Source organism: Lycium ferocissimum, chromosome 7 (genome assembly GCF_029784015.1).
Source record: "Lycium ferocissimum isolate CSIRO_LF1 chromosome 7, AGI_CSIRO_Lferr_CH_V1, whole genome shotgun sequence".
Taxonomy (NCBI): Eukaryota; Viridiplantae; Streptophyta; class Magnoliopsida; order Solanales; family Solanaceae; genus Lycium; species Lycium ferocissimum.
Genome location: NC_081348.1, coordinates 43,605,398 through 43,628,834, shown reverse-complemented (window position 1 = coordinate 43,628,834; position 23,437 = coordinate 43,605,398). Strand labels below are relative to the sequence as shown.

Below are 23,437 nucleotides of genomic sequence, written 5' to 3'. Positions count from 1 at the left end.
TTTGAATTCTAGGCAAAATCCCCAAATTTGGGTATAAACCCTATCTTCCAATCCTATAAATTAGCTACTAATTTGGAAGAATTCATGCAAAAATAGATTCTAGTCATCAATTCCATGCTTAATGAAGCTAACCCAATCAATAAATAAAGATTTAGAAGCCTAGAAAGAAGAACTCATTAACCCTCATTTAGTCATCAAACCCTTAAGGAACTTTCACAATAATGGAATCCTCAGGTGATTATGGAAAATAGAATAACAAAGAAAATAGAAGAACATATCACAAAGAGTTTCTCCAAAGAATCACCTTGAAAAGCTAAGTTGAAATAATAAATAATGAGGGACTTAGGGCTTTTAATACTCACTTAATGAAATAATATGCCCGATACCGCTTCTGCGCAGCGGTGGTCCCGCTTCGACGACCACTCAGACCGCCACGGCGTTCAGTCAATATTTTTACTTGGCCACTGTTGCGGCAAGCCCACCGCTATAGTGGTGCTGCTGCTGCGGTAACGGTGCCGCTATAGTGGGAACCAGAACCAGAAATTACTAAAATCACAATCTCAACCCGAAATCCCAACTATCACCCGAGGCCATCTGATCACATACTATATATGCAGGAATACATAAAAACACGCTACAAATGCAACCATGTCCTTATAATTTCCAACGGAGGTCTCGGCGACCAAGTCAACCCGCGATACCTCAAATCAACTTCCCAACTCAAGTCCTAAAATGCACCCGAGTGCATTGCGAACCGGACCGAATCGTATATATGCACAAGTCCTAAAAGACCCTCCTGACCTCTCGGAATCAACAGATTCTCAAAAAAGGTCTCTTTATCCAAAAGTCAACTATCAGTTAAATGGTGTTCACTTAAAAGTCAAATTTTCCCAAAACGTACACAAATCAAGTCTGATGACCTCAGGAAGCTTGCCAACAGTCCCCGCAGTTCAAATATGAGCTAATAAAGCTTGAAAGAGGGTCAAAAGGGTTGGGAAAGCAAAAACGACCGAACGGGTCATTATAGAAAAATCCTTTCTTTATTTTCAGGGATAAAAACAGATGAAGGGAAAAAAGTGCAGCATGTGTTTTCTAAGTCCTCCAGATAACTTTGTAATCTTCCTTTGCTTCCGAACTCATTTCTTGTTGGGATCCTCTTTCCTTTTACTCGTGCAATAAATGTTGAAATTTTCTTAGAAAAAACATTCACATAATTAAAACTTACCTCAAATGATTTTGAACTTACCTCGAATTATTTTGACTTGCGACCATATGTTATGAATGTCTTCCCTGTAATCTTATTTGGTTAAACACTCTTTTGATTATTCCTTCTGCTCACTTCATCTATCGATTATCCTCCATATTCACTATGTTTTTTTTTCCTTTTTCTTTTTTATTTTTTTTATTTTGTTTTGAAGACATAAATCTGCCTTGCCTATGCCACTACCAGACATTCCATTCATCGAAACTTTTCGCAGAGGCGAACTCTACTCCCTCCGGCTTTTCTAACCGTCTGAGTGAAGCTGTGATCACAACATTTGTATCTTGAATCCAAGGTCTCCCCAATACAACCTTAAAATCTACGCCTCCATTTGCTACTCAAAACTTTGTATTCCTTTCTCCGCCTTCGGTGACAACTAAAAATTCTACAACTCCTTTCTCAATTGCTCCAGGTCCAATCATCTCCCCGGTTTCCTTCTCGGGTAGTTCTATTTCACCCATCATTGCCAACGGTTTCATGATTCCTACTGAATAATGTTCACTGCACTTCTTGGGACAGCTGCAACTCCGAAAACTACACAATTATTAATAAAAGCAGAAATCACCAAATCATTAGGCCAGGGTGAGATTTCTTTCACAGTTCTGCTGCCAATCGACAATATTTTCTTTCATTCATGTTCACGAACTCTTATCACCTCATTATCTCTACCCGGAGAAACTCTCTTGGTTTTTTCGAGCTCGTCAATTATCATGTTGATAACATGGCATGGTTTGGTCTGAGCTCCTGCTGCTTGACCAAATATCTATTCTTTCCGTAGTTATCTTTGGCCTGTCACTTAAGAATTCTCTTAAGTGGCCGTCTCTTAACAACTGTGCAACCTCATCCCTGAGGTGCCTACAGTCAGCGGTTTGATGACCATGGATTCCATGGTAATCGCGAAATAAGCTCATACCCCTCTAACTGGGATCTGATCTCATTGGTCTGGGCCGCTTCGCACCATCAATCTTACTTATTGTTGCGACCAACTCTACTGAACCAATTATATTTCGATAATCGCAAATTTTCAATATTGTTTGTAACTGAATCAACTATTGCAGATTTAGACCGCAACCCCCGTCTATTTTGACGTAACCGATCTTTCTGTCAGAACTTGGCCTCTCATATTGATTATTTCAGTTTCGTTCTGGTCTTGAACGAGACCATTCTTGTTTACCATACGGTTTATATCATTTTTTTCCAAATCTGAAATCGTAATCAGCATTCCTTTAAGGCATGTCATGGTTACGACTCCATCCAGTCGATCCAGCTGGTAACCCGAACTGGTCGTCTTCCACTCAAATTTTTGATTCATACCTATTATGAACATCCATCTATGTTGTAGCGGGAAATTCCAATATGTTTTCTTTTAATTTCAAGGAGGCGCTCGAACTTCTAGGGTTTAATCCCTTGGAAAATTCCCTTGCTACCCATCTATCCGGGATGGCCGGCAATAGCATCCGTTCATTTTGGAACCTTATAACAAACTCACGAAACAACTCAGCATCGCCTTGGGTAATCTTGAAGATATTTGCCTTCCTTGCTGCCACCTTTTTTGCTCCAGCATGTGCTTTAATAAAAGCATCCGCAAGCATTTCAAAAGAATGAATCGAATGCTCCGGAAGCAATGAATACCAAGTCATTGCCTCTTTGGATAATGTTTCACCAATCTTCTTGAGTAGCATGGATTCAATCTCGTCTAGATACATATCATTCCCTTTAACGGCACATGTGTATGAGGTCACATGCTCTTGAGGATCTGTGGTCCCGTTATATTTGGATAGATCCGGCATTTAAACCTCTTTGAGATTAATTTAGGCGATGCGCTTGGTGGGTACAGCAACCGCACATATCTCTTCGAATCCAATCCCTTCAGTACCGGCGGGGCTCCTGGAATCTGGTCTATCTGGGAATTGAATGCTTTAAATTCTTTTTCGTTCCGATCCAATCGACTGTTTAATTCTTCCTCATTCTTTTCTAGCCGATTGGAAAAGGCCTCCAGGTATTGCATAATGTCCATCATCGTTTTGTCACCTTAGGTTTCACTGCTGCTTCATCCGTGCTTTCGCATTCGTATTGGGTAAGTTTGTTCCAGCATTATTTCTTCCTACTTGCAAATCAGCTATAACCCTTTTGTTGCTTTTCCAACAGGTCTAGGATCTTTGCTAACCCTGGATTTGCAGCCGCCACTTCCTCTTTGCGTTCATCATTTGGAGTTAGATCATTTCCCATATGCTTGGATCCACGAGGGGAAATCTGGATTTGATGGTTCCTATAAGTCTCCCGTTGTCGGATCTCTTTCTTGTGCATTAACATTGTTCAATACTCCATCAGCTTGATTTACAGTGTTTGTCATTGTCAAAAACTACCTAGTAACACAGATTAAAAAGTGATAAGTACAGTAATTAGAGCAACAAAAATATCGCTATTATTCTTAGCCCCACGGTGGATGCCAAACTGTTTACCCTAAAAAAGAGAATAGCTGAATGTTACACTCCGAAAAAATTTCGCTGCCAAGGTCGTGGACAGCTTAGTATGGGCCCAAGGAAGAGTAAAGTTATCCGGGGATTAAGGAGGAAGGTTATAGTATAAGAGTGTAATAATAATATACATATGACATTTGGAGACCATATGGGGTGAATCGGTTCATATGTTGCTTGACGAAAAGCCCTCGTTACTGTAAGCCAAGTGGGGCCCACACGCTGGAGTTTTATAAAGGACATGTGAAGACACATATGAGTAGTATATGCGAAGTCGAGCAAGTCCTAAGAAGGACCCTTAAGCCAAATATGGGCATAAGCCCTCCAAAGAGATGATTTAAGGAAATGTTTTTGGATGATTCGAATTTGAGGGGATAAAACGCCATTATAAGTTTAGAATTTGGAAAAACACTAAGAACAAAAGTTGTAGATAATTGAAATATCTTTCCAACCATAGGTCATGGGCTCTCATACGATATTGGGATCACACATTATACGCGTTTTAAAATCGACTGTCTGGCCAAAAAATAACCCTACACGTGGACCTGGTAACTCAGCGCGAACGCTCCACGTGGCAGCGCGATCGCGCTGAGCAATTTTTAAGTCGGTCAAGGCAGAACCTGGACAGTTATAAAAAGGGGAGACCCCCTCATTTTTCAGACCAAACTCACCCAAACTCTCTCTATTCTTCTGGAATATTCCCCGACATTCCAAATATCAACTTTCTAGCCCAAAACCATGTATAATTCCCAAATTCCGGTCCAGACGGCGTATAGTTGCAACTATAAAACTATATAGCAGCGCGTTATGGCTTAAGCTCAAGGTGGAAAAGCGAAGATACGGCAATATTATCGAGAGAAAGGTATGAATCTCCTGCTATTAACGTTAATCTTGGTTTATTTACGGAGATGGAGCTGTTAAATAGTTATAAAATAATTCTGTGGTGGAAATATGGGACAAACACCATATGGGATGTTTATGAAGTATTTTGGTATTTGAAATATTATAGTTAATGTTGGTATTGTTATGGTTGTTGTTGGTTGTTGAATTGAGAATTCGGGCTAGGCATATAAACAGGGGAGATGCTGCCCGATTTTCGGCAAAATATAGAATAATTTGATTTGAAACTTGGAACAAGTGTGCGATAAAGAGGCTAACGTTAGTGTAAATCCTCTTAAATGTAGACTTGCGAGCTCGGATGCATAAGCGTAGCTTATAGGAGGTCGAATAGGTATGTTAAGGTTCGTCCCTTTCTTTCAGAGGCAGGATTCCTATGTTATGACTTCATAAATGTTTCCATATCTTCCTTGTTTTCAAAAGTTATATGTTTATGACTCCAAGGCATAATTCCTTTCCTAATAATTCATAAATATTTTTCAAAATGTTCGTATTTTCCAAATTAGATATTTATGGCTCCGTAAGCTCTTGTGATAACAACGATGAACCTGTTTTCACAATGATAATGATGATGTCAACGATGAGAATATTTTCCTATGATGATTATGATGATGATGATTTTGTGTTTAAAGGTTCCAAGTTTACGATTTCAATGACGATATAAGAATGTTGAGTTATTTCTTGATTTCTCAATTTTATTCATGGATGATGACTATTTTTAAAGATTCCAAAATATATGAACTGACACCTTATGAGATTTATGATCTTATTCTATATTTTCTTTTGATATTATTCTTCATTGATAGTCTCACTTTATAATAATCCTTCAAGGTGAGACAAAGCGATGATGATTATTCTATAATATAATCGAAGGTTACCGACCTTACGTCACTCCGCTAGAGGCATAGTTTTCTTGGGCTCTCATGCATGCTGCTTATATGATATATGAATATGATATGTGTATATGTATATGGGGAATATGGGAAAAAGGGCGAGGCGCTATAGACGCATGGCCACCTGATCAGTTGGTATAATATGACATGATATCGTCCCGGACGCGGGATGCCCGGACGCGGGATATATGTGGTTAAATGGATCAGGCAGTTCGTTCCTCAAAGACTACTATCTATATATGTATATATGAATCGGGCTGCAGGTTCCGCAGCACTAAGCATGCATGGTATCCTCCTTAAGGGCACTCAGATGTACAGGTTACTCTTTTATCTCACGATATGCTCTATATTTCCATTCTGTTATTATTCATGCTTTGTATCCCTTACTATATTATTATTCATGCCTTACATACTCGGTACATTCCTCGTACTGACGTCCCTTCTCGTGGACGCTGCGTTCATACCCGCAGGGTGAGGTAGCCAGCTAGATGATTCACAGCAGTAGGACCTCCCCTCAGCAGCAGTTAGTACGCTCCATTGATCCGGAGCTGCAGCCTTTTTGGTATGCTATCTTGTTATGTACATATATGGGTACGGCAGGGCCTTGTCCTGTCCTTTTTACAGTCTGTTTTTCATGGAGGTCTGTAAACAGTGATGTGCAGCCATGATGTTATGCAGCCTCATCGGCACTCATTTTGTTGTGCAGTATATGTATATGTATAGTGACCTAATCGGCTTGCGCTGTTACTCTTAGTATGCATGTGTATATGTAAACGTTGGCCGTGAGTTTTCGATATGGTATCCCTTGTGTTGATTATCCGGGAGACAGTACAACTCAGATACAGGTTGTGTGCGGGCCCAGGAGTAAGAAATAAATGCAAGCATGGGAGTGCTTGGCCAGTAGTGGTCGGGCACTTGTTAGGAGTGCTTGGCCAGTAGTGGTCGGGCACTTGTTGCGGCCCATTGGTTTGGGTCGTGACATTGAATTTGTTTGTGGTTTAAAGAATACGTGATTTGGTTTGTTAAAAACAGTGAATAAAAAGGCCAATAACGACTAGAGAAATCAAATGAGTAAATCAATAAGAAATTATAAAGCAATAATGAAATAATTAAACCTGGGCATTGTTAATCCTTGGAGAGAATCCTTTGATGGGTTTTCCTACAAAGGGAAAAATTATATACTCTGGCCTTGCAAAATAAATGTTAACCCGATACAAAAGAATGACAAAGTAAGCTAATTGCAAAAGATTGAATAGTATGAATGTGTGTTAGTAATTGTTATTTGATGATAGTAATTGTTATTTGATTATCCTTTTTTAGAGGCCTTTAGGCTCTTTTTATAGTACAAATACAGTAGCACTTAAGCCGTGATTAAATTCTCATAATGAGTAACAATAGACAATAAATACTCCTTTAATTCTAAATCGTAACGTTTGATTCGAATCTGGACCGGTCACATAACGTTAATCTTTCATTAATGACCTGAGACAATTGCCTTTGTAGGTTTGCTCCGAGTTTATCCGGGGTCTCTCATTTCGACTAAGTGAAACAACTAGGCATTGTTTCGCCTTCAACTGCCACGTGTTTCCTTCATGCCATGTGTCAAGCTATATCTTGTCATGTATACAGTCTCGTGTAGCCTTCCATACTAGTAGGCATAAAATTATCTTTGTAGTTCTCTGCCCTTCGATTATCTGTTAGTATTTATTGTATCTTGTACTTCGTTTACAGTTGCTGTTACGTTTCTTCATAATGCTTATATACAGTATTTTGCCATGGCTTCTTTACTTTCGTCAATTCTTGTCTGACCTTTTTTGTCATTTTTTTTCTTGAGCCGCGATCTTTCGGAAATAGCCTCTCTACCTCCAAAAATAGAGATAAGGTCTGCCTACACTCTACCTTTTCAGACCCAAGTTTTGAAATTATATTGGGATGTTGTTGTTGATGTTGTACCTGGCACATGAACGAATAGGTGATGATGACCAAACACGGCTTTGTTAGCTGTTTGAGATACTCAAGAAAACTAGATCCAACTTTGAACGACTTTTCTAAAAATAACAAGGATAAAAGAAAATTATCTGGTGCAGCATCGTCGAGAAGTGTGCCCCTTTGGAACAAAAGAACATGCGGCCAAGCAACTTGCCGCCTATAAAGTTGGAAAATGTACCAATTTGAGCTAATTCAAAAGGCACGCAAATTATAGAGCTGAGTAGCATTCAATGGTATGACTTTTTATTTTTATTATTATTTTCTACATGAAGTCCTATATTTATATTAGAATCCGATTAAATTTAATTTCACGCGGGGAAGTCCGACATGCCGGGTAAAGCATTACCTAACAAAGGCAATTCTGTATTCAGAAGGATTCGAACTCGAGATCTTTGATTAAGGATGAAAAAGTACTTATCAATTGTAAAAAAAATACTTACCGCTCTGGCACAATCTTATTAGTAGTTGTATGAAATTTTAGCTCCATCCTTTTTAAAATTTTAATATAGTGACTGTACTCTAGGGGATTACCGGAACTTGCATTTATAATAAATACCATGACAATGTTGCATGTTCCATTTGGGAAAGATCAAAGCTGGAATTAATATGTGACCAAGTGTGGCGTAAATTTATCAATATTCAATACATCAAATTATTATAAGCAATTTACCGTATAAACCCGTCAATTAGACGTACAATTATTCTTTTCTATACTATGACCTACTTTTCTCGTAGAGGATCATCTTTATGATTCTTTACAAATGCTATTTTAATTATGATATTTTCACAAAAGATTGATAAAAAAAGTATAACATCATTTTCTTCTATTCAATTGAACTGATTATATGGGATCATTTTCTCTTATTCTTGACGTATATTTTCGTACAGGGTAATAAATTTAATGTACAAAATATATGAACCCAACCCCTAAAATGGTTCAGAAATGTTAGCAGGTATCCGACTAAAGATAAAATTAGTTAAAATTCTTTTGTGTTTTCACTTATAACACTAAAAAGAGAAAAACAAATCTAAAAAGAGAAGAAAAAGAAAAGAAAAAAAATGAGATGCAAATAGTTACACCAAAAATGCTTTAATTTCAACTAATTGTTTTCTCGCAATACTTTTATCTCGTCTAATGTTTTAACCTATCCAAAGCAAATCAAAAAGTTCTATGCCCCTTATCCCCACCACAATTAAAAAAAAAAAAAAAATCCCACAATAAATATCTTTAAAATATAGAGTATCTTAAACTTGCGACTTGTGAGTAACTTTCTACTCCCACAGGCGTCTCCCACCGGCCACACCAAATTCGCCTCATTCATTGGGTCCCTCCATTTTCTTTAATTGAAAATTTCACCAAAAAAAAAAAAAAGACGCGATAACATAAAAGTCAAAAAAAAAATGTTGTTACTCCCTCTGTCTCATATTACTTATCCACTTTTCTTTTTTAAAGTCAAATTAGGGGCGGGCATGGTACGGTATATATCGATTACCATACCGAAATCGAAAATTTTTATGCCGTGATTTTGGTATTATGGTATTTGGTAGGCATTTTTAAAAAATTTGGTATTCGGTATGGTATTTGATATTTACAAAAAATATACCGAATACCATATCGAAGTATATAGTTTCATATACAAGTCATATATACTAGTATTATAATACTAACAAATATATAAACAAATATTAGTACAAAATTAATTGTTTTTGACTAATCTATCTTGATTAAATGCCCTTTTTGTGTAATTGATTTACTAAAGGGATTGCTTTGCTTGTGCTTTCTTTTGAATACATTTACATGTGTAAGGTGTTAGTACGATATAATTGAGACGTTTCTTAAATAACCGAAGTCGTAATTTCTATTATATGAGTATATGTAAGTAGAAGTCGAACAAACTATGATACCAATTTACCGTATCGCAAAATACCGAAACCGAACTTAAAAATACCGAACCAGACTGAATTATATAGTATTTCTAAAAACCAAAATTGTCGTACCGAAATTTCCAATATCGTACCTTGCCCAGCCCTAAGTCAAACTATACAAACTTTAACCAAGATTTGGAGGTATATTTTTTCACCATATTAATATGAGAAGAATTGCAACTTATAGTATTGTCGTGTAGTTTTTGAACAAAATGCCCCCGAATATAATCAAAAAATAGAGATGGGCACGAAGATCAACAATCAGCTTCTTAGTAGCATATGTAATATAGGCCTCCCCGGTCTGTTGAATCAAGTATGCGCAAAGGGCAGGCACTCTCACTCGACTGCGACCCTACATATCATTGCCCATCGTCTGGAAGCCGGCGAGCCTAAACAACTCGGCCCACCAATTACAAGTGGAGGCCCCTACCAAATGTATAATGGCTCTCCATCTATACGCAGTCCTGTATTGGGCAAAATTCGTAGGATACAACTATACAAATTTTGTGATGACACGTGTTATCAGGAATGAGTCGGGTCTGAGTCTGCACACAGTGTTCCCCAAGGTATTCGCATGGCTCTGGATACTCGTTAGAATTCTTGTCCAGGGGTGATAGTTCCAAGTGCACTCGTGTTTTGATGATTGTAAAACTGTTTCGGAACCAGATAAAGACCTGGTCTGTAATCTGCTCTCTGTGCACCTTGCACTGTCGGCAGAGATAGCTGTAAAGTCAAGTCACTTGCTGCACACAAGTACAACAGTGAGTTGGCCCATGCTTTAGGTCAAAATTGAATAATGGTCTCTTTTCACCCTACATGCTCCCACTATATATACAACATGATGGCAACATATTGAGTAGACTTGAAAACCTAATCAAAATCGAGCAAATCCTTGCCGTCACAAATTCTCAACTTCTCTCAAGAACTAGTCACTTGCAAAACTGAAGAACCCGATCCAGACATAGATTTAGTCTAAGTTCTTTATGTTGTTGTAAGTCTTTGTTCGTTTGTGCTTAAACTATAAACCTACTCCTCTTGTTTGAGAAGTTAATTGTAGGTGTTTTAAATTCTCAAAGTGTACTTGCTGGAAGTGTGTTTCCGCAAGCTTTTGAGTGGTACACTAGGCTAGAGTTAGTCTAGGTGTATTAGTGGTCCTTGGCTAGAGTTAGTCAAGTGGAGGTGCTTGCAATCGGAGTATTGCAAGTGTGGAGGGACTACGGGGGTTAGTTCCTAGGTTGCAAAAGCGTTATTGTAAGGGTGAGGGATTATGGGAGTTAATTCCTAGCTTACGATAGAGTTGTAATCTAAAGTTACTCGGTGTAGTGGAGTTAAAATCTTACTGGGGTAGGCCGTGATTTTTAATCCCTTGAGCAAGGAGTTTTTCATGGTAACATCCTGTGTCCTTTACATACTGTATTGCATAAGGGAACTGGTACACAACCAGGTCCCTCATACATTATTTGGTGGACGCATAGCCTGCAACAAGGGGGATACATAATGTAATAGGTTTTGGTTGAAGAGGTCAACGGTTAGCCATTACATGAAGGCTTTGAGCCTTCCATATGAGCATTATTATCATCTTTATTGCCCGCCGTTACTATAGCATTAATTTGTAATGATAACAGGGGCACAATTCATGGAATGTGTACCCCTTAGATCAAATATAAATAGTGACTCTTATTTTATTGTAAGACATCTAAAAATATATACAAGAAATGCTTTGCTCTTATTTTTCTCTTCGTCCCTAACTGTTCTTGTTCAACTAAGAAAAGTTCTGATTGCTCGCTTGCCTGAAGATTCTAGCTCAAAAGCGTCTCCAAGGATCAGGATATTCTAACTCCTTACTTTCAATTGCATTTCTCTTATACTAATTTCTATTGCTAATTATTTCATTATTTTGGTCATATTGATCCTCGTGTCCTTGACCACGTATACAAATTTAAATGTACCGATTTACGGGTAAACAGTTTGACGCCCACCGTGGGGTCTGGATAGTAGTGGTGTCATTGTGACCCTGTCTTTTAAGCTAATCCTTTTGAATTCTGTTTCTCTTTAGCATCTGCTTTAGGTATGTCAGGAGTCAACAACAACCAAACTACTGGAAACAAAGCTAACAACGAATGGATTGACCCGAATGACCTTCCCCTTCATGACCCTGCTGCAGTTGATCTATCGACGCAGAACATGGATGGCGCAGCCTCGGGAGGTGGTCGGACCCAACAATCTGTGGGAGATCTAATTGACCAAACACCCAAGGAGACGATGTAGATCATGAGGGCTCACCTTCACGCGATGAGGGAACAGATAAGGCAAATCATCACTGCAATTTCATCTAATCCTGGTGCAGGGACCGGAATGCCTAGAGAAAACCCTTTGGCGCCAACAAATGGCAACAACGTGCCCGGTGGGGCCAAACCGAGTGGAGAAACGGGGACGCATCAAGAAGCAAGTCTGCTCCCGAAGACCTCTTTCGGGCACAATTATATCAATTAGTTTCACACTATTAGTTTTAAATATATGATTATTAATTAATATATTTTCAAGAAACAGTATGTATCTTAAATACCAAATTTAATATCAGTTATAAAGGCACATATTTGTCAAGTAATAACTTTTAAATTTTGATAATTAGCTTTATTTAAAATGTAATCTAACAGTGTAATTACACTTGTGCAACTAAACAATACGCTTGTAATTACACTGTAGTTACGTTATGACAAACAATTAAGTCATCATAATTACTATACTATTAATTATTAGGATGTGTAATTACTACCCTAGTAATTACACCAATTCCAGTTACCAGGTGGCTTTTAAACAAATCCTAAAAAATGATATTCAACACTTAATGCTTATCAATTGCTTTGAATTAGTTTACTGAGCTTTAAAAGCTCTTCTGCCGTGCATACTCCATTCGTCTCAATTTAAGTGTCTTAATTTGACTTGGCCCAAAGTTTAATTAATAAAACGAGACTTTTGAATCTTATGGTCCAAAATTAAGATGTATGTAATGTACTAAAACGTCCTTTGAATTTTGTGGTTATAAACTTGTCATGTAGTAGGCGTTTGGACATGAGATGAAATCCCAAACATCCAAAAAGGCATGATTTGAGATCCCAAAATTTTTAAATGTAAAAGTTGACTCATAAGTTTATATTTTGTAAAAATGGATCCATAAGTTGGTAGATATATTTATTTACCAATCATGTTTACCAAACATTTATATCAAATATTAAAAGATCTACAAGCTGGTAGTATATTTATAACAAATTTACTCTTACCAACTATGTGGGAGGATTATATTAAAGAGTAGTTACACTACAACTCATGTTTAATTTTTCAGTTTATTGAAATGAAATTTTTTCAATTGATGTTGTATTTTTTAGAAAGGACTTCTAGTAGCGTATTAATTTTGTTATGAACTGTGACTTGCTCATTTGGTAAAATTGTATAAGAACTGAGAAAATTTTGATGGTTTTCACAACTTGTGAGGTTTTTATGTCTATAAGAAAAAATACAACTTAAGAAATTCAAATTACATGTCCAACAAAACTTTAACTTCAAATCATCATGATTTCAAATCATGTTCAAACGGCTTTGTAGTATGTTTGAATTGTTAATTTACAAAATATAGAAAGAGACACTATTTTAGGATAGACCAAACAGGAAAGTATGACACTTAAATTGGGACGGAGGGAGTAATAGTTTTCAACCTTTTTTTTTTGGCAGCAAGTCATTGCTAATAAAATTTGACCTATTTTCTTCTCGTCTATACCTGAATTATTTCTGACGTCTTTCCTTAGCTCAAATCAATTCGAAGAATACATGGTGTGACCTTTTTTTAAATAATAATTACTCATTATTATTTTTAAATTGTTATTTTTTTGACTCTTTATTGAACTCAATATAATAATAAACTCAAACGAATAACTCTAATTTTTTTATCCAGACAAAATCAGCTCTAATTAGTTACTCCTAAAAAAAGGCAGAGTATATGTATGTCAAAAAGAAAATGGAAATGTGAAAGGACAAAACTTGAATAAGGAGAAAATAACTTCATTGAAATATGAAAGGTGCATGAGCCAGGGCCACCGTCCTAAAGTCCATCTTAAAAGGCAATCTCCAAATTTATTTTGATATATTTTTGATTACTTTGTTTTTTTTGGAAAAAATATTTTTGATTACTTGTCAAACTTATAACCTCCAATGGAAAAGGAAAAATATACCTAACATCTTCACTTCCACTTGTGCCACATGTTGGAAAAGCATTTTCCTTTACGTTCTTTTCACGCGGAAAACAAATACATTTGCATTGCCAATATTCGTTTTCCCACTTACCTAACACCTCATCATTGACTTGCCCATCTAATCCAACGGTTGGAATTCAATAGATCATCCAAGGGGTAAATTCGATTTTTGAAACAAGGGGAGAAAATAATATTCGGTAAATTTTGAGATGAATCATGGTTAACATTTTTAGAAGAAAAAAGATAGTATTAAAATTTTAAGATCAATGAATTTGCACTATTAAGAAACATATTTCTGAAAATTAAGATCAGGTGTGCAATTTATTGTCATAATTGAGCAATTCGAATGTGACATTTTACTGTTCTAACTAAAGTTGATTTGAAGCCACCTTTGATGGTACATGTCTTTTAGCATTTAGACCTCACCTCATTGCTCATGTTTATATTTTGAACGTTAATTTCCTCAAGTAAACATCACTTCTATCATGTGTAATTTCCACACAACCTTGTATCGCCTAACTATAGTTGTCAATCATCTCCATGCTATTTAATGTCACCAATCATTTTTATTGTCAAGTTCCATTATATATTTATATTCTATCTTCAATTGCTATCATCAATTATCATTGTATATCCATCATCTTTAGCTATCATTGGAGAATTATCACCGATATTCACTGCACAGTCATTATAACTCGCCTTTTATAATAATCACGATTATCACCAGACACTACTCCACAATTGTTATTGCTGACCACCAGCTTTTGAAATGTAATTTCTCAAAGAATCAGTTTCTATACAATATGTGCAAATTACTTTAGAGGACATTTTATTTATTATTAATTCATTTGAAATTTAACTAAAAACAAATAATTGTGATTACGATATAAAAATATTAAACAGTCTTTATTATTTTGATGTTTAAATTAAGTATCATAATTAAAAAAAATGTAGTTAAATTCAAATATGATTATCCCAATAAAAATTGAAATTAGTTGAATTAATGAATTTGAAAGAAGGAATTACGACCCTAAAAAAGAGGCGTAAAAATGGAATGAATGCATATATAGGGATTAAAAAGGCAGTCAAAGTTAGGTCAGAGATGGCACAGCCACCCACGCAGTATGTATGTATATAAATAGCAGTGGTTGCATGCGCCTCCTCGTTCTTCTCCTCTCTCTCTCTCTCTCATCACCATCACTTTTCTCGAGGCGAGTCGAACGCAGGTATCTCTCCCTCTCTCTCTCTCTCTAATGCTATATATACATCCTTTATTTTTATTTTCTCATCTTTGCTTTGAATATGTATATTCAATTTCACTGTTTTTACACTTTTTGCTGCTTAGATCTGTAAAATGTAGCGATTATTTGGTTTTGTAACGTTACTGAGGTTCGTTTCTCTCTAGTGTTGTGGAGATCTGCTTTTCTTGCTCATCTCATTTGTGTTTTATCAATGCTTTTTTAGTTGTACATGACTCTTTTTTTTTATTTATTGTTGACTAAGCACATCTGTTCATTTTTTCTTCTTTCAATTTGCTGCTACATAGTCAAACTTATTGTCTTTTTAACTACTCCCTCTCTTGTCCTAATTTTATGCCATAATGAGTTGATCTTTTAACCTAACTTTTTTAATATTTTAAATTATTAATTTTGGTGACTTATAGTATTTTTACTTAGTTTCCAAGTATGCTTATTTTATTTCGAAAAACTTAAAGATCCTTTGTTCAGATTTTGTGTTCAAACACACGCGAAAATTAAAACATTTGAATCTTATCACATAAGTTGAGACAAAAGGGAGTAGTTTTTTTGGGCGTATTATAAAATTGTTGGTTGTACTACTTTATATATGACCTTTCCAAGTTATGTTATTGCCTTTGATTAGCCACCGAGTTTAAGAAAGAATTATTTTTTTGAAACATGTGATCTAAAACAAATATTTATGTGGGTATAAAATCATCTAATTGATAATGTGCGAATTAAATTGTTTTTAACTATAAAATTTGATAGATAAAAAAGGAAATACCATCACATAAATTGGGACAGAGAGACTAATTTTATTGCCTAAATTTTTAATGGATTGTCAGTGTGTCCATATTGAATTTAGCATCGAGGTTGGATCAGAGGGAATAATATATATTTTTACATATATGTATGTTTGTATGTATGTGTATATATTTATATTTAAGTTTGTCTTAGATAATAGGTTAGTGCCGGCATGATAAGCATACTACAAGTACTTTGTGCATCAGATATTGAGCATTATTCTGAAATTGATACTGCTGTAACAATTTTTTTATAAATCTAAATCAGCTAATGAAAATGGGAATAGATGCAGTACTAGTGATTCACTGTTTGTTTTGTGATTTTATTTCTGTAGGATTGGGAAGTAAAGATTATAATTTCAGTTTAGACTAAATGATGTCATATAGTTTTAGGATTAATCTTTATATAGGGTGGATCAGTGTGATGCTTGATCTCTGCACCAAGTGTTGTTATTTGTTTTTTCCGCTTTTTTCTAAAAAAATTATTTGAATTTGTGCTAATTGTGAAATTTATGCTCTTTGTATAAAGTTGGTGGGTTTTGAGTTTTGAATGCACATTTTCTAGCCAAAAATATTTTGAGATGTTACTTGAACCAGATTGATCATATGGCTTTAAACTTAAAATTTGAGTTAAAGTTTTGCCTAGCTTATATTGCGAAGTTGAGATCAGAAAAGTGGTAGACGTTGACATTTCTAAGGAATTGCTATTTCAAACAACGGCTAGACGTGAGAATACTGTGTTTAATTGATCCATTAAAGCTCTTAAGTTTGTGTTGGTATATATTGTGATTGGATGTATGGTCTATAGTGTTGAGCGTGAAGATAAATGATGAGAATTCTTAGTGGTTATGACAGCAATTATTTGTGTACTTTGCTGAATTTATGCCTTTATGGACAACGTCCATGGCGAGCTTAAATGTAGAGATCTGATTCGTGCTCTCTGTGCAGGACATTGTTCAACGTTGCAATGGCAGATATGAACCAGCACCCAACTGTCTTCCAGAAGTTGGCTAACCAGCTACAATTGAGCTCAAGTCTATCTCACGTTCAGCCTGCTCTTCACCAGAGGCATTTTGCTTATAGCAACTACTCCAATGCCGGACTACAGAGATGCCAAGCCACTCAGGATCTATCATTGATCACCTCAAATGCTTCACCAGTGTTTGTGCAGGCTCCTCAAGAGAAAGGACTTGCTGCTTTTGCCACTGACTTCCTCATGGGTGGAGTTTCTGCTGCTGTATCAAAGACTGCTGCTGCCCCTATTGAGCGTGTGAAACTTTTGATCCAAAATCAAGATGAGATGCTCAAGGCTGGTAGGCTCTCTGAACCATACAAGGGAATTGGCGATTGTTTCGGGAGGACAATTAAGGAAGAAGGGTTTGGGTCTTTATGGAGAGGAAACACTGCTAATGTTATCCGTTATTTCCCCACTCAGGTTTACCATTTGTTTTCATTTTGAGGACTAAATTTATGCATCAAAGATACATATACATTGGCTGTTCTGTTGTTTGTTTCAGTCAAGCATTGACTCACCGATACTCTGTGTTCCACAGGCCTTGAACTTTGCATTTAAGGACTACTTCAAGAGACTCTTCAACTTCAAGAAAGACCGTGATGGCTACTGGAAGTGGTTTGCTGGCAACCTTGCATCTGGTGGTGCTGCTGGTGCTTCCTCATTGTTCTTTGTCTACTCCTTGGACTATGCTCGTACCCGTCTTGCTAATGACAACAAGGCTGCAAAGAAGGGAGGTGAGAGGCAGTTCAATGGTTTGGTTGATGTCTACAAGAAGACACTCAAATCTGATGGAATTGCTGGTCTGTACCGTGGATTCAACATTTCATGTGTTGGTATCATTGTTTACCGTGGTTTGTACTTTGGCATGTATGACTCCTTGAAGCCTGTCCTCTTGACTGGAAACCTACAGGTTAGTGTTTTTATATATCGCTGCCTTTGCTCTGCTAGCTCGAGTCCTTTATGCTATTCTGAATATATTTTGTCTGCTGTGTAATGCCATAGTGTTGTTGGGCTTACCATTTTGTTTGGCTTTATATATATCATGAATACATTAGTGCATGTATGTTTTCACGTTGGAGTAGAGTTTTAGGACTTATTGTATGCAGTGAGTGATAGGAATTCTGTATTTTTGGTTGAAGAGTTTCAATTTCAGCTGATTTTTTCATGTTCATTGAATTTGCTAGGTGGATAATTGTAATTGACTGATTTTCTTTTAGTAAAGTTTATATGGATAAATAAACTTTGTAGTATAAAAAACTTGTGTATAACTCTTGTATGTGCTGTAATACAGGATAGTTTCTTTGCTAGCTTTGGACTTGGTTGGCTCATCACCAATGGTGCTGGCCTTGCTTCCTACCCAATTGATACAGTCAGAAGAAGAATGATGATGACATCTGGTGAGGCTGTTAAGTACAAGAGCTCGCTCGACGCATTCTCCCAGATTGTTAAGAACGAGGGTCCCAAATCTCTGTTCAAGGGTGCTGGTGCTAACATTCTTCGAGCTGTTGCTGGTGCTGGTGTGTTGGCCGGATACGACAAGCTTCAGGTTATTGTTTTTGGAAAGAAATACGGATCCGGTGGTGCCTAAGTCAGCCTTTTAACAACATCCTTTTAGAATTAGATGGTGATGAAAATCTTTTTGGAGTTACATTTGAGGATTCAGTTGGGGAGAAATTACCATTTTCCCTTTCCCTTTTTTGTAATAATTTAAAATTCTAGAGTGGGTAGCTCAAAACCCCACAGTCGTTTCCCTTGTTGAAGCGTTTTTACTGTTTTGTTTTGGCGGACCATAATTTACTGCAGAGCTTACAGATTCTCTATGGATCTTCTATAAAATCAAATGCGGAAGTTTGAGACTGATGTTTTTAAGTGTGTGGAATGCAATATTTTGCTTAACTATCTATTTTCCTGCTCGTTGGCAATTTTATTTGCTTTTCCTCTCTATGGTCTATACATAAATATGCTTTAATCTTTCTGAATGATAGAGATGGCAATGGGATGAAGTGATTGTAGGTTGGATGTCTTATCAAACTTAGCTACTTTTAAGCCCCTATTTACTTGGGGTTAGGATTATATTGGTATTAGTAATGCGGGTATTAGTTAGGCAGGTATTAGTAATGCAAATAGTATTAGTTATATAGGGTTTAGTTATGCATAAATTATTTCTTTGGATGTTTGATTGTTATATTAAAAGTATTTACTTCTTAATTAGAATATTGGTTTGCAATTAAAATTAAAATATTATATTAAAAAATTATATAAAAATATGGTTTAGAAAAGGAAAGTATTTAAATGGGGAATGATAAGGGTAATATTGTCATTTCAACTTTTTATTCATGTATTAATTATCCATGTATTAGCTATTCCATTTTCTATCTCACATAAAATAATACATAGATTCTCTCATAACTTATACATGTATTAATTATGCGGGCTTTTAAATTGCAAACCAAACGTCGTACTAATTTTATACATGAATAACTTACTTCCTAACTAGCTACCAAACGTGGTATAAGTATATAGAAATTAATACATGAATAAAGTGTCTCTTTACTAGCTACCAAATATTGTACTATAACTTAATGCATAATTTAATTAATGAATAACTTGTCTCTTATCCAGCTACCAAACGACCCCTTAGTACTTGCTGCATCTGTTGTTTCACAACAGTGACAGTTACCTCATCAATGGTAATATATGTGAACACTAGTAGACAAGCTGCTTCTATTAGAAAGATTATTCAACTACAATTTGTGATTGAACAAGCAGTGGTTTTATTCTTCGGGGCGCCTATATAATATTACCAAACATTGTGGAATTCTCAGTTCTTAAACAAGAATCCATAAAACACAAACAAGATGAGTTTCTGACAATGGAATCAAGAATTGGAAAAGGTTAAAAAATGTCCTTAACGTATTAGAAATGACCCAAAATCTTACTATTATTTGACAAAATAAAAAGGGATTCGAAACAGAAATTTTAAGTTTAGCTACCCCATGTGGTGAATTTCAGAGACAAAGACGAAGTTGGGTGCTTTTGAAAGAACATTCTCTTTGTAGCATACAGCAGCTCATTGAGGGCAAAGCAAATAGCAACTGAAACTGAGTGAAGAGACAAACCTATGGCCACCAAACAAATTTGAAAATGGTGTATCATACTAATTCACAACTGCATAAAAATAGTCGTAAAGTCTAATGAGCTCAAAGACTGTTTGAGAATACAGCTGGCGAAGATACAACACCTTATCATCGAAAGGATACGTCACAAAAAATTCTGGAATGAAGACGAACCATAACAACTTAGGGAAAATCCTTCATGTGTCGGATTTTTGGGTAACCAGTAATTTCATAGTAGTCCTTCCCAACGATCTCATTTCATGCATAGCCTCCCTCAAATCTGAATCTCCAGTTATGGTTACCAAATCTTCATCTTCATCTTGATACTTAATTGAAAATCTTTGAAGTGATATATTAAGCCTCTTTTCCACTTCCCCCTCCAGTTCTACCTTGGTTGATGAAGGGGTGAGTTTGAACTTTATCATATCATCTCTATATGTAACTTTTATAGACATCACACTATCATCACAAGATTTTCCTGTTGAACGAGATCTTTTGTGCGCACTACAATCTGTTCCTTTTTCTTGGGAAAGATTAGGGCATTGTCGATCTCCCACATATGGTTCAGCACCTTGTAAAGATATGCCTTGGCTAAAATTGTGGTAAACCTTTCTAGTCTTATGATGTGGCCACCTAGAGATATCATATTCTCTACATATTCGTTTCAGTGTTGCTCGACTAACTGCAACAAAGGAAGTCCAGAAAAGGGATTTCAGTGAACCTATGCATAAATCATTTCGTTTAAAGGGCATATGAGTGTACAGATATATAATAACACAAAAAGGGTTATAAACCTCAAATGCGCTGAAGTTAGTGACTTACCACGTAGATTTTTGGCAGCATCTTCAAGAGTCAAGCCAAACTGCTGCTCTAAAATATCGCGCGTAATCTGATAATCTTTTTCTATCCTCTGTATTTCATTGTTCTTCTGTGAATGGATTTTCTCGTTGTTAGTCGTTGCTCCAATGATGAAGTTACTATCTTTGTTTATAGCTTCAGCTTCAACTGCGGGCAAACATCTAGCAACATCATTATGCTCCAGTTTGTCATTACTCCTAGCATTGCCCGTATAATCAATTTCTACACTTGGTTGCTCAAAATGTGAATCAGGCTGAATCACTTGTCCTCTGTCCTTTTCAAACTCAATATGATCATCACGTGCCACATCCATGTTAACCGTTCCTCTGTTTGTCACAGCTTCCTCTGTTGGATGCGGAAGTAATGGATCAACTTGCACTGTCCCTTCACAGTTGAGCAAGTCACGTTTGTTTGATGAACAAGAAGGAACAAGTAGTGGAGTAGCAACATTGTTCTCCCTATTCTGTAAATTTGACTGTTGACACAATGAATCAATTTCGGTTGTTTCTCCTCCATCCTGAAGTGATTGAACACTTGGCAGAGGTTGGCCAATTTCAAAGGAGTCAAGTTCATCACTCGGGGAAACTTTAACAACTTCAACAAGCATTCTCTGGCCTAGTTCTTGTCCAGAAGCAACTCTGACACCTGGAAGTTGCTCTTTCATTGTGGATAAAAGCCTGTTTAAGAAAGTCTTCGTATCTCTAACAACCATTTCGTCGGGTGGCAGAAAGAACTCAACTACGCAAATAATATTTTTGGCGCAATTACTTCTCAAACAAATTGCAAAACACTGGTTCAATCCAGCTTTTCGTGCACTAGGCACCATAGGGTACTCTTTCATGCTTAATAGAGTAACATCTTTGCAAAAGCATGACCCTTGGGATAAAAATGCCCTCCCCACCACTGCCTTACCCTTCTGAATATAACAGAACTTAGAAGCAAAAAAAAAGTCATCATACTTTGAACTCATATCGCCATGGTTGGAGACAGCAGCACAAACCAGGGGTTCTATGGAGCCAGATTGAGAACGAGGAATCCAGATTTGAGCAAAGGGTAAACAGTGTATTTTAAGGAACTCACATAACCCCATCCGTATTTGGTCAGGTACAGCATCCTGCGGCTATAAAAATGATAAGATAAGCTATGAAATTAGTGGGGCAGAAATAGTTAGAGAAAGTGTATTGCAATATAAGAGAAAAACATAATTAAAAAAAAAAAAAAAAAAAAAATAGAACGAGGAAGAAGAATGAAGGACCTAGTAGTGCCTAGCGACTAGCGGCAACTACAAAAAGGAAGAAAAAGGTTGTTACTGTATTACAAGAGAACCCTAAGCTTTTCTTACTTTTTCATTTATTTTTTTTGTTTCAAAATTGATCTGAAAATTTTAGATTTGTGCAAAAGTGATACTTTCAGCAAGTTTGAAATTTGGGTGTAGTCTCCTTTTAGGTTGACTTTTGTGGTTTTAAAAAAGAAAAGAGAACAAAATAAGGGCTTCACATTATATACTTAAATCCAAAAACTGCTGTGAGCATTCCAAAACAAACAAACAAACAAACAAAAAAAGATGAGCAAATACCGTAGGAAGGCGGGAAATGAGAGATGGTAGTATAGATGCAATCTCAAAAACACCAAGGCACTGCTGATCATGGAGCTTGCACACTGGCATTGCATAATAAGAACGGATGCCCAACCGAATTGCATTTTCAAGCAGTGGAAACTCTCCGGCGGAATAACTTCCAACGTCGGGGTTAACTTCCGCCAACCCAGTTTGAAATACTCGTCCAGGGGGACCAAGGAGATCTTCATTGTACATGTCAATGGGAATCAAAGTGTCGAGGCAGAGCTTCCTGTATTCAAACAGCCTCTTATCAAGTAGCCCGCTGATAGAAAATGGTTGATCCGCAGTAGACAGGAAAGTCGACCCGTTGACCTTGATTGGTGCCCAGAATTGAACCACAAAAGGAGTCCAATACAACATTTTCGCCATAGTAGATTTGATCCTCTGTTTCGCCCTAGTAGAGCTAAAAACAACAGGAGCAGCAGCTGGATCAAGAAGAGAAGACTCAAAATATACTAGTAAATAAAAGATCATAAACCAAATGGGAAAATGAGTATCCACAATTTGATATTCAGAACTCACCCATCATACGGGAATTCCTTCGTTGGTAGTTCAACTCATCGTCTTGTCTTTTGCTCCAAAATACCCAGCTATAGTTCTTCCCAAGACACCAGTCCAGTTGACAAGGCATTAGCTCACATGCATCTGATGCTATCTGAGGAAGATGCTCCATGGAATTTTACTCAACCGCCTTTTGCCCTTTGCTATGCCGCTTAATAAGGGCCACTTGCTTTTGTTTTTTTCTACACTATTTTTTACTTGTAAGAAAATGTGGAGGGGTGCAAGTGGATCGAGAGGTTCAAGACTCCGCGTTTTTGTGGAAATACATAAAATGTACATTTTTTCCACGCTGTAGCCACCACTGTGGAAATTGCCAAAGGCAAAAAGTTTTGCAGTTATCCAAGTTTTACACTTTTTAATAATTTAATTCATTTAAACACTTTTAATATCAACGTTGAAAGACTTTTTTGACTTCCACTTCCCACTCAATTAAGGAGGCTGTTGCTTTTAATTTGTTTAGTAATTTGTGTATTAGTTCATGGTAAGTAGGAATAGCTTCTCCGTATTGAATGCGCATTATTTAAAACAAAAGTTAGAC

At 36.5% G+C, this 23,437-nt stretch overlaps 3 protein-coding genes across 5 annotated transcripts; 1 reads left to right on the top strand and 2 right to left on the bottom strand.

Annotated features, from left to right (window-relative positions):
* Window positions 1–14,745: 14,745 nt before the first annotated feature.
* LOC132065250 (ADP,ATP carrier protein, mitochondrial) lies at window positions 14,746–18,606 on the top strand. Its single transcript, XM_059458548.1, has 4 exons — window positions 14,746–14,916; window positions 16,680–17,166; window positions 17,285–17,656; window positions 18,038–18,606. The coding sequence occupies exons 1-4, from the start codon at window positions 14,819–14,821 to the stop codon at window positions 18,332–18,334; spliced, it is 1,254 nt and encodes a 417-aa protein (XP_059314531.1). The 5' UTR covers window positions 14,746–14,818; the 3' UTR covers window positions 18,335–18,606.
* Window positions 18,607–19,779: 1,173 nt separating this feature from the next.
* LOC132065249 (protein NLP7-like) lies at window positions 19,780–21,672 on the bottom strand. 3 transcript variants are annotated; one of them, XM_059458545.1, is made up of 2 exons: window positions 20,685–21,672; window positions 19,780–20,583 (listed from the first exon to the last, which is right to left on the bottom strand). In XM_059458545.1, the coding sequence occupies exons 1-2, from the start codon at window positions 21,559–21,561 to the stop codon at window positions 20,060–20,062; spliced, it is 1,401 nt and encodes a 466-aa protein (XP_059314528.1). In that variant the 5' UTR covers window positions 21,562–21,672; the 3' UTR covers window positions 19,780–20,059. The 3 variants fall into 3 exon arrangements, with proteins under 3 accessions (XP_059314528.1, XP_059314529.1, XP_059314530.1); XM_059458546.1 differs by having other exon boundaries at window positions 19,780–20,544; XM_059458547.1 differs by having other exon boundaries at window positions 20,403–20,544; window positions 20,657–21,672.
* A 303-nt stretch (window positions 21,673–21,975) lies between these two features.
* Window positions 21,976–23,121, bottom strand: LOC132062236 (protein NLP6-like). Its single transcript, XM_059454847.1, has 3 exons — window positions 22,861–23,121; window positions 22,297–22,763; window positions 21,976–22,002 (listed from the first exon to the last, which is right to left on the bottom strand). The coding sequence occupies exons 1-3, from the start codon at window positions 23,009–23,011 to the stop codon at window positions 21,976–21,978; spliced, it is 645 nt and encodes a 214-aa protein (XP_059310830.1). The 5' UTR covers window positions 23,012–23,121.
* Window positions 23,122–23,437: the final 316 nt, after the last annotated feature.

Coding starts and splice junctions, on each gene's coding strand:
- LOC132065250 (XM_059458548.1), top strand. CDS start 14,819: ATGTATATAAATAGCAGTGGTTGCATGCGCCTCCTCGTTCTTCTCCTC. Junction 17,167..17,284: donor TCCGTTATTTCCCCACTCAG/GTTTACCATTTG, acceptor TGTGTTCCACAG/GCCTTGAACTTTGCATTTAA. Junction 17,657..18,037: donor TCTTGACTGGAAACCTACAG/GTTAGTGTTTTT, acceptor GCTGTAATACAG/GATAGTTTCTTTGCTAGCTT.
- LOC132065249 (XM_059458545.1), bottom strand. CDS start 21,561: ATGAAAGAGTACCCTATGGTGCCTAGTGCACGAAAAGCTGGATTGAAC. Junction 20,584..20,684: donor TGCTGCCAAAAATCTACGTG/GTAAGTCACTAA, acceptor ATTTATGCATAG/GTTCACTGAAATCCCTTTTC.
- LOC132062236 (XM_059454847.1), bottom strand. CDS start 23,011: ATGGAGCATCTTCCTCAGATAGCATCAGATGCATGTGAGCTAATGCCT. Junction 22,764..22,860: donor AAGGAATTCCCGTATGATGG/GTGAGTTCTGAA, acceptor TTCTTGATCCAG/CTGCTGCTCCTGTTGTTTTT. Junction 22,003..22,296: donor TCATTTCCCGCCTTCCTACG/GTATTTGCTCAT, acceptor TCCTTTTTGTAG/TTGCCGCTAGTCGCTAGGCA.